Source organism: Frankliniella occidentalis, unplaced genomic scaffold (assembly GCF_000697945.3).
Source record: "Frankliniella occidentalis isolate FOCC.00 unplaced genomic scaffold, Focc_3.1 Scaffold18, whole genome shotgun sequence".
Taxonomy (NCBI): domain Eukaryota; kingdom Metazoa; phylum Arthropoda; class Insecta; order Thysanoptera; family Thripidae; genus Frankliniella; species Frankliniella occidentalis.
In genome coordinates, this window is record NW_026267148.1 from 2182852 (window position 1) to 2193614 (window position 10763).

Below are 10763 nucleotides of genomic sequence, written 5' to 3' on the forward strand. Positions count from 1 at the left end.
GTATCCCTCTGCTTGGCACCCCGTCTCTCCCTTCTCCCTCCCACCACCACCACCAGCGTCGTGGCTGCGTTCGAAAGGTTGCCGCGGCCACCCCTTCCCTGAACGGCGAGGGTGCGGTTCTTCGGACACAGCTCCCGCGCCGCACAGTTATGGCAGCAGCGGGCCAAAAGTTCCCAGCACTCCCACGCTCGACGGCCACCAAACAGCGCGCCGATGACACCCCCTCCCCCCTCTCCCGACGTCACCTTTCCGTCGGTTATGACCTCCTCGCCGGTACGGTCCTAGCACGAGATAACACACAGACTTGGTCACTTCTTGAACGCGGCGGGCGGGGGAAGCGGTCACCGCCCTTCTGGCGCGGAGTGTACTAGGCGGCCCGCGGGCCGGGTCCGGGCAGCGGCAGGGGTAGGGGCCGCGACCGTGGGAAAGGCTCGACGCTTTGGTCGTCAGGGGCGGAGCGTCGAAGGGGTGGCAACGGGGCTGGCATCGTGCGAGAGAGACGGCACGTTTCTCTCTCTTGCTTGTGAGCAGAATTTGTGCCAGCGATGGAGAAAGAGAGGGAGAGACGGCTCGACTTGTGCTGTGTCTCCTTCGCTCTCTTTCTCTCTCTCTCTTGTCCGTAGGGGTAAGGGGGAGAGGAGGGTCGGGGTGCACGGCGCGGCGCTCGCAGGTACACGAGGACGACGCTACGGGCGTGCGCCGCGTGCTCGCCGGCTGCGCCTCGCAGAGATGCGTGCGCCCGGGCACGCGCCCCGCACCGCGACCCGGACGTCAGGCCGGCGCCCCGCCACGCCCCGCCACGCCCCGCCACGCACCAGGACGGACGTGACCCGGGGCACTACTAACAGGTGGCAGGGGCGAGACGACGGCGCCGTCCTCAAGGGCGCACCCCGCGCCACACGCTCCACAAGGTCGTCGGCAAGGCCGCTGGATGCAGGGGAATGCCCGCCACCGTTTGCTCAATGCGACCATACCCACGTCCCTCGATTGAGCGACGATAGCGACCCAAGGATCCCGTTAAAATAGGGCTCTACTTGAGAGTGAAATATTTTCCAGTATGCTCGCTAGCTCAGACGGATTTTAGAGGCCCTTCGGCCAGTGCCATAATGCGAAAAATGTGCCATTTTCGGCTGATCGCCGAGGCCGATCACGTGACCCATCAGGCGACCTCATCAGGCCCCGGCACGATGAGGTGATGCGAGGAGCTCTTACTAGAGGGCGGCAAAAAAAAACGAAGGTTCAAAAAGTTAGGGGGGGTGCTCGGATCAAAGTGCCACTTGCAAAACTAAAATTTTTGACACCCCTCTTGACTTGATTGGACATCGAGAAAAGGTCGCACCACACGTTCAAAGTTTAACACAGAACTCTTATGGGAAAATGCCCCAAAAAGTGATTTTTTTCCAAAATAGGCTTCGTATTGCAAAAATTTTGAACTATGTTTCCAAAAATGGAATCTACGCGTCAAAACACAACCAGTGATGTACCACACTTGGTATTCCACTCAAAGTCCAACTACTGTAAGGTGCCAACCTATTAGCTTTTTTAGCTCTTTTTAATTTTGGAAAATTTCGCTTAGTTACAGCCGCATTTGGCCACGGACCTGTGAGTTAAACATCAAGTGTGGCACATCACTGAGTGTGTTTTAACGTGTAGATTCCATTTTTGGAAAACAGAATTCGAAATTTTTGCAACAGTCAGCCGATTTTGGCAAAAATCACCTTTTTGGGGCATTTTCCCATAAGAGTTCTGTGTTAAACTTTGGCCGCGTGGTGCGACCTTTTCCCGATGTCCAATCAAGTCAAGAGAGGTGTCAAAAATTTTAGTTTTGCAAGTGGCACTTTGATCCGAGCACCCCCTCCCCCCTAACTTTTTAAACCTTCGTTTTTTGTTTTTTTTTTTGCCGCCCTCTAAGCTCTTACACCTCATCTCTCACCTGCCGCCTGGGTCACGAAAGCGGTCTCGGCGAACGGCCAACAATATGACACATTTTTCGCACCCCGGCCAGTGCCACACTCCCCGCGTTGCTTTCACTTCCTGGTCACGATCGGTCACGATCACAAATCACCTGCTGTTTTCCGGTTCGGCGTACGGGCGCGCACGTCCGAACAGCTGGTAGCTGGGGCTAGAGAAGTATTGAAATCCCTCATGCCAGCCCAAGAATCTTGGGTGCATATCTCACAATCTCACATCCCTCCCTCACCACCACCGCTACCACCACCAACACCCTACCAAATTGCGTGTCCCCGATTCCCTCGTGACCGATTCCCGCACCCTCGCTAGTCCGACTTGTGGCCTGCCGAAAATTAATTTCATGTGTGAGTGATTGAAGTGGCCCACGCTACACAACGCTGGCGTTATTTCTCAACTACTGGTTTTAGTCGCTCTCGAGCACGGCGCGATCGTTCTCAGTTAAAGTGGTTGTGGGGAGGTTCTCGTTCCCAGAGCCAGATGAACCCGCAACCGCTCGCAACGCACAATTCTAGACGTCCCAACTGACGTAAGGAATGAGCGGATCCTCAGGCTACATACCGGGTGGCTGACTCACACCGCGCACTTTCGTATTTATACTGTACCGCATGCACGGGCGCGGGCGGGCTTGCCTATCTTCGCTGCCTAAGGCTGCTTGTGGCCCCGTGCGAGTAGGCAACCCCCGCGCGCGCGTGCATGCGGTACAGTATAACTACGAAAGTTGGCGTCGTGAGTCAGCCACCTGGCAGGTCCGGCAGGCAAGCGGCCAAAATTGTGCTGTGTACCTACATTGCAGCTTGGTCAACCCATCAGCCGTCTTGTTCAGAAGCTCCCCGATCTACAACTGCCACTGCGATACTTAAACTACCGAGATGCTACTCAAGAGCGTCAAATAAGACATTCTCTCTACAGGATAACGCGGAAGTCGCTTTGGGTAGGGTCCATCTCCTCTCACCACCGTGTGCAATCGCCCCCCCCCCCCTCCAATCCCCTCGCTCGCAAGTTGTCGGGGGAAGCCCTCTCCCCCTCCCCCAATCTGAGAGTAGGTTGTATTCGCGGTTCCCACGCGACTGCGATCCGCGGGGGTGGGGCCGGGAAAGACGAGCGTGATGGGGGAGGAAAGGGAGGGGGAGGCGGGTAAGTGGCGCGGAAGGGGTTGCGTTTTTACAACGCGGCGCCAGTACTGGGTGAGGGAGGCGGGGTGGGAGAGGGTGCATGGTGGAGCACGGTGCGATAAAATACGACCGACTAGCAGGTTGTTTCTTCCTCACTCTCTACAAAAATACAGTAGAAGGACAATGACATGAGTTTCGGGGACAGCCCTTGCAATAGTTTTTTTTTAATTCGATGTTGGGCCCAGAAAAGCTCAAACATTTTTCGTAGAGTGGGGACTAGAAGCTCCCTGTGTTTCTCTCATATGATACATGATAGTAGATCCTACTATCATGCTTACATCGTACCACATTACCGCTATCGAGCGGCACCCGAAGCACTGTATCAATTGGTCAGTTGATTTACCAGGTAAAAAATTCTGTTGGAGAAAGTTTGGTTTGATCGTGCCCAAATTCGTGCACTCTCATTTTCAGATAAGAAGCATGAAAGCCGACAATGGATCAGGGAAAGTGCATCATTAATTGACTAATTAACTTAGAATCAACATTTATGATAACATTCACAACAAGTAATAAAATAACAAACTCAGACTCTTCAATAAAAATTTGAGCAAATTTTACATTTGATACAGTAGAATTAATCAATATAATTACACTAACAATTTATGCTAACAATAGTTTTTTGTTCACGTTCTTAAAAAGTAAAGTGGCAATATTTTGTACTTTGGAGGTATAAGGAGGTATAAATCCAGTCTTTGTTGTTTGAAAAGAAATATTTTTGGGAATACAATTAATGTGACAGTCTAAAGTGCAGGGTATCACTTTTAAGTAGTGGAACGGTGAGATTGTTTGATACTTAAAATTGTTTTATGACTTGTAAGAAGATAGAGGGTAATGGTCCTTGTACTTTGCAACATGATCTTCCATTTCTTTCATCTGGGATCTGAAAAATGAAAATGTTCTATTTTACCAAGAAACAAATATCCAATATACAAATTAATTTGTAAGTAGCTACCTTAGGTGAGATGGCATATCTTGGTAGACATCATGAAACATTTCTTTCCAGTTGGGCTTGGGACGTTTCTCAGCTTCTGCGAAGGCCTTCAGAACCTATAATTTAAAAAATGAGGATCAGATAGGAAATTATTACAGATTTTTGAATGCCTTCTACTTATGACAAGCTAACAAATCATTAACTTTGTGGTAATATTGGAATTCTGAAACAAACAGTACCTGTTTACGTGTACTTTCTTTCCATTCATTTTCCTGCGATTCATTCCACCATCCTTTCTGTTCCATGTATTTGCGAAGGCGAGCAATGGGCTGATCAGTTGAGTCCCACAAGTTAACTTCCTCCATAGAGCGATATGCAGAGCTATCATCAGATGTGCTGTGATGACCCACCCTGAAACAAATACCATATACAATAATTTGGCTTTTGAAAACTTTACGTTAAGATAGATAACTAAACTCTGTGGCTATTTTACGTTACCTGTAGGTCATAGCTTCAATGATAACTGGTTTGTTTTCTTGAATAGCTAAATTGCAAGCAGCTTTAGTGGCATTGTAGACAGCAAACACATCATTGCCATCTACACGAACAGCAGTTATGCCAAATGCAGGGCCACGTCCTGCTACAGCATCTCCTCTATACTGCTCGTGAGTTGGAGTGGAAATTGCAAATCCATTGTTCCGGCTGAAAATACATAAACGAATAAAACAATGTCAATTAAACTAAAGGTGTATTAGATTTGTACAGAAAGAGACTAATCAAATTTCATACCAGAAGAAAACTACTGGACACTCCAGAGTTGCAGCAAAGTTAAAAGCTACATGGGCATCACCTTCACTGGCAGCCCCATCACCAAAGTACACAATAACACAATTACCACTTCCAGATCGTTTCATTGCATAGGCTGATCCAACAGCTAAGAAGATCACATACTTGATTAGATTGAAAATTGGAAAATAATGACAAACATTTTTTAATTTAAGTACTGTTCTGCTCACCTTGAGGCATTTGAGTAGAGAGAGGAGATGAAATTGTGACAAAATTAAGTTTCTTAGAACCATAGTGGACCGGCATCTGCCTTCCTTTCCCCTCATCTTCACAATTACCATAACATTGATTCATAAACTCTTCTAAGGTAAATCCTCGCCATAGGAGGACACCTGAGAGTCAAGAATAGTATAATATTTAATAAGTACTACCATAGATAAATCAGATATATTAACTGCACTAATGCACAAGAAAGGGAGAAAATATGAAAAAAATCCTACAAACCTGCTTCTCGATACTGTCCATAGACTAGGTCATCTGGTTTCAATGCAGCAGCACTTCCAATATGAGTCCCTTCTTCACCATAGTTGGTCATGTAGAATGATATGCGGCCTTGTCTTTGAGACTCATACAAAATACGATCCATTGTGTTTAACATAGTCATATCTTTATACATCTTTTGGACAAATCCTTGATCAAGCTGCAATCGGTAAATAGAAACATTTATAATAATTGTTTGGGAAGACACACATCAACAACAACAGACATAATAACAGTGAATGCACACACATCTTACCTTCGGTTCTTCCTCTGCATTCAAAACTTGGCCGTCACGATCCATGACCCTGTATACAGCAAAAGGTTCTCTTGACTCTGGGTGTACTAACTCCAAAGAGTTAGTATAATTTGCCCTCGCGCCTGGGAATTTGGCACTTTCCTCATCATATCGTCCAATGGCAGCTGGTTGACCATATTGCCGAGCCTAAAGAGTAAAAAGCACAAACAAATCTATGAAAATTAAAAAATCAGAAACAATTTACTGCTACATTTCCACCACAAAATTCTGGTTTCGTGATACAACACAAAAACCTATGAATGAACAACCATTTTACCATTTCAAAAAATTGTCTTAGCGAGAAAGTTGCAGGCGGCAAAACGCCTAAAATTGGTTTAAAAGTGCAATTTAAAAATGTTAATGAACGATTGACCATGTCACCTGTAGTCTGATTTCTGTTCGCATAACCTGGCGACATGGGAGGACTTACAAATTTCTTGGGTAGACAACACGCTCCAGCATAATTTATCCTCCTTGAAAATGCAGAAGATATGTGGCGCAATGACATTGTGAGACAGGAGAGATGTTCACGCTAGTGGACACCTGCGAACCTTGATCCGGTAGCACTTCTTCTTGGACTACTCCAAAAAATATGCAAAAACAATCGTGACCGTGACAGTGACGTAAAGACTCATTCCGTAATCAGTTTGAGCTTTACGCAAACAGACTAACGGCGGGGCTCGATACGTTACAAACAAAACTCCAGTTCAAAATATTTCCATTAAACTCCTTAGTTTGGGAGAGGAGGGGTTATAAAAGTTTGACGCAGGGAAAATCAAAATTACTTCAACGATGGACCACCACTCTGCTTCGGTTCAGACGACATTTTGAAAGTTCCCGCCGAGCCGTACGAAAGCCACGCGCCTGCCCGCTCTTTTGTTCGTCCGCGCAAACAAGGCGCAAAGGATCTTGGGGGCTTTTGGACGCCATCTGAGTTCCTCAAAAGGACAAAATTTTGTGACATTATCAGAAATTATGGCGGAATTTTCACCTTTCTTTAAGGATCTAGCAGGTTTATAGACTTAGAAGTGTGCTCAAGCCGACCAAATAATTTTGGTGTATGTTGCGAAATTAGTGCGGAGCGTTCCTGTGCTGTACTTTCCACGATAAAGTTCCAAAATCATCTCCAGAGTTTCTGTACCGGACACAGTAGGAAAGGACCAGGTACTGTATGTGTATCTTCTTCTATATCAAACACGGTTACAATGATGAACTGGGCGTCCCGTATATATTTCTAAACGTATGTTTAATTTCTCTATGATACTAATCTGGTCAGGACCATGACCAGAGGATCTGTAAGGAGATATGTTTTGGTCTGGATATTATAGCGTTTGTTTGGCCACAGAGCCGAAGCCAGCCCGTATAGAACTATTGCCTGTAGGATGCCAGGCGGCAGATTGATATTTTCGCGTACCTCATGCATTTTTGCTCGGCTCGAGGATTGTATTTGAAATTTAACTTAAAACGGTGCCTCATTTGGTATTTTAGTTCTACTTTTTGAAGGAAAGAAGTTATTGTTGTGTTCGCTAACCTACAGGCCCCTCAGATTGGTTATGTTGTATCGACGCTCTCTTACGGCAAGTAATTATGTGCCGAATGTAACAGTGTATCCGTCATCTACGACGCTCTAGATTTTCTGCGATGCATTTTGAAAGCCGTGCATTTACGTATTCAAATATCCTTACATATTCGTATTTGTTTGTTTTGGTCCTACTATTTTGATGCCATTAACCTTGCCCAGCATTGTAAACCACTTCTGTTTTTGATCCATTAGTGATAATTAGTTATCTTAACTTTTTCATTAACACTAAAATAATGCAATTAAGTTTGTGCCGGTGTATATTGTACCCCTTCAGGTGTTTTAGTCTTGCTCTCAGTCTTCTGCAATCTAATTTCTTGTTGCTAATTTTTGGAATTGATACACAATAATGTCAAGTTATTATAATTTAAATGTTGTTGTTTTTCTTAACTTACATTTGTACATTTTTCTGTAAAACTCAAACGTTCTGTTCTGTTTTGATTTTTTTTACAGTAAACCATGAGTGCCCCTGCTGTGAAACCTGTGTTATCTGCACCTGCTGCTGGTGGCCAAGCACCTACACCCACTGCCACAAGTCCCCTTAAAAATCACTCTGGTTCTCCTAATTTGTCAATAACCTTAGTCAATGACAAAACACCAGAGAAACCCAAAGATGCAGGCAAGAGACACTACTTTTCATGGTTTGCTTTGTATTTTGCTTACTGCCCCTCTTTATTCATTATCTTTTCCTTTTGTCATCAGTATCTTCTAATGCCAGCCCAAAATCAACTCCAAATGGTGTAGAGGCTGCTAAATCAGGATCGCCTTTGGTGAATGATAAGAAATCTGATGATTCGAATCATATCACGTCAACCACTGCCACTACCCTGCCGGTTAACAATGTGACTCAGATTACAGCCTCACCACTCAAAGGTAAAATGTGGACATAATGCCCTGCTTTCATTATTTCTTATCGTACTAAGTAATGAACTGTACTGAGGTACTTACGATTTGTGTGTTTCTGTTGTTTTAATCTATGTTATGTTTTGTTACTCAGCTACACCTGAAAAGACTCAACCAGCCAATAACACACCTCCAGCATCAGCAAATAACACTACCCCCAAAAGTCCTGCTCCTACTACAACGCCAGGTCCAACAGCTACAGCTGGATCAGCACCACCACCAGCTGTAGGGAGTATCACACCAGTGGCCTCTGACAAACAGGCAACTCCCACCAAAGCAAACTCAACTCCAAGTGATGACAAAGAAAAGCCGACTACAGCATCTCCAACAACCCCCAAGCGAGGTGCGGAGAAAACAGACAAACAAGAGAAAGATAAAGAAAAGGCTGGAACTGCTTCACGTATAAAACGCAAGAGAGAGACTGCTCCTGTAAGTTACCTCCTCATTATCAACCTGTTTTCTTTTAACAAGCAGTGAGTTACTTCTATTTAAATTTTTGATTTAGCCATCAACGCCTTCATCAGAGGATGCTGACTCTAAAGGCTCAAAACGAACTCGAGTTCCAGTTCAACCATATCAGAGTCCTATGCCCGATTTATTTCCTACAAAGGTTAAAACTCCTGCCAAGCCTCCTGTTGTAAAAGAGAAAGAGAAAGATACTGATAAGGAGAAGTTGGTTATCTTTTACAAGTATGTAGTTTTTCTTTGCTTCTTGTTTTTATCCTGAATAGGTTGTAAGCCTAAGTGAGACTGAACTCTGTATGTTTTTCTTTTACAGAAATGAGTTTTTAGCTGTGCGGAATTCTGAGGGAAGCTTCTATGTGTGTCAAGCAATGCAGAATGTTTACAAATCCAGCCACAAAATTAAAATTCGATGGCTTTCTCAGGTGGAGGGTGAGAAGTCTGATGATGGAACTGTTTATTCTCCTGATTTCTATGATTCAACAGGTATATTTTTTGATGTTACTTAGTTTTAGTTAAAGCAGTTTTAATGTTTACTTAAATATTTGTTTGTTAATCTAATATTTCTTTTCCCAGATTTTGATTGTATTCTGACTAGCTTGAGTCTGAAACGTGTTGACAAAAGTAAATTCAATTTGTCTACTGATGAAACTTTGAGAACAGAAAATATCTTGAAAAGAGCATTAGATGTAGAAAAGGGTGTTTCTGAAAAACCTGAACTAACTGAAGAACACCCTGATGGATGTAAGTCTTAAAATGCATCTTTCATACTAATTTGTATGTAACTACTGTAAGATTAACAATGTTTAATTTTTCTTTTTCTTTTAGTGGACCTGTCTCTTTTTAAAGATGAAGCCCAGCTAAAGAAGAGAAAAAGTCAAGGTAAGAGAGCTTCAGGCAGCCCAAAGAGGGCCCGCAGGTCACAAACACCTGTCAAGAAAGAGGAAAAGCCTAAGGTTGAAAAGAAAAAGCCGGTGGCAAGTCCCAAAAGATTTCAACCAAGAATGACACCAGGCAAGGGTGCTCCACCTAGATTTGGTGGGAGGAAGGCCAGATCGGTCTCAGTCGGAAAAACACCCAGGAAGGATAAGGAAGATAAACCAGAGAAAATAGAAAAGCAGACTGCGCAAACAAGAGCAGAGCGCGCCTCAGAGCGGGAGAAGGCCAAGGAATCTACTCCAGCTTCAAAGACACCTGCCAAGAGGAAAGCAGAGAGCCCGGTGCCTGTTGTTGAGACCAAAGCACCCAAGACGACTGCACGCACAGCGGCCTCCGCCAAGAAAGCTGCTGCTGAAGCTAAGGCCGCCGCACAGGCAGCCATCGCTGCTCAAGCTGCCACAGCCTCGGCCCCCCCTGCTGGACGTAAGCCCCCAGCAAGAGGAAGAAGGGGATTAGGCAATGCCGAATCTGCTGAGCCTGAAGTAGCTGCCCCTCAGAACCGTGCAACCAAGAGGAGTGAGTATCTGTGTTCCTATTGACATCTTCTGTCTGTGTACTTCCTCTGTAGTGCCTTTTGTGACAGTCTTTCCCTCTGAACTCTGTCAATTTTTCTGTTTCTGATGCATTATTATTTCTTTTTCATCAATTTAGATGTTCGGTCCTCATCACCAGCTGATACAGAAAAGAAAGAAAGCAATGAAGCAACCAAGGAGGAGGTAGAGGCTAAGTCAGCTGAGGCTGCTGATGCTCCTGCGTCAACAACATCAGCAACAAATGAGACTACACCAGCAACCACCTCACCTGTTGTGCCAGCCGTTGCCCCACCGGCAACACCTGCAGCCGCACCTGCTGACAGTGCTGCTGCTCCATCTGAGCAGAAGGTTCAGGCACCTGCTGAAACAGCTACCTCCGCCGCATCCACTGAGAGCACAACTGCTTCAGAAGCAAAATCACCTTCATCAGACGCAAGTCCCAACCGAGGGGCTCCTAAAAAGTCCACAACCCCATCGCCCCCTAAAAAGGCCTAGAGACAATTTCATGGACTGAAGAACATTATATTTTATCTAAGCATCAATCTTGATAGTTTTACCTTGGAAGTGATTTGAATGGTGTGATGGAGAGTTAAATAGATGCTAACTCCCTTACTACAATTTAATGCTTTGGTTGTTCAATTTTTATTATTAT

At 45.1% G+C, this 10763-nt stretch overlaps 3 protein-coding genes across 3 annotated transcripts in view; 1 reads left to right on the forward strand and 2 right to left on the reverse strand.

Annotated features, from left to right (window-relative positions):
* Window positions 1-10763, reverse strand: part of LOC113216794 (hairy/enhancer-of-split related with YRPW motif protein) — a gene marked incomplete at both ends in the record, with an annotated part of 17898 nt that overhangs the window by 5139 nt on the left and 1996 nt on the right. The window lies entirely within an intron of this gene.
* Window positions 3611-6532, reverse strand: LOC113207537 (2-oxoisovalerate dehydrogenase subunit alpha, mitochondrial). The gene is made up of 9 exons (XM_026424150.2): window positions 6126-6532; window positions 5657-5842; window positions 5365-5560; window positions 5091-5252; window positions 4864-5008; window positions 4573-4776; window positions 4314-4485; window positions 4096-4190; window positions 3611-4023 (listed from the first exon to the last, which is right to left on the reverse strand). The coding sequence occupies exons 1-9, from the start codon at window positions 6201-6203 to the stop codon at window positions 3948-3950; spliced, it is 1314 nt and encodes a 437-aa protein (XP_026279935.1). The 5' UTR covers window positions 6204-6532; the 3' UTR covers window positions 3611-3947.
* Window positions 6640-10749, forward strand: LOC113207536 (neurofilament heavy polypeptide). The gene is made up of 9 exons (XM_026424148.2): window positions 6640-6859; window positions 7728-7893; window positions 7977-8147; window positions 8272-8606; window positions 8683-8867; window positions 8956-9125; window positions 9216-9383; window positions 9468-10094; window positions 10230-10749. The coding sequence occupies exons 2-9, from the start codon at window positions 7734-7736 to the stop codon at window positions 10604-10606; spliced, it is 2193 nt and encodes a 730-aa protein (XP_026279933.1). The 5' UTR covers window positions 6640-6859; window positions 7728-7733; the 3' UTR covers window positions 10607-10749.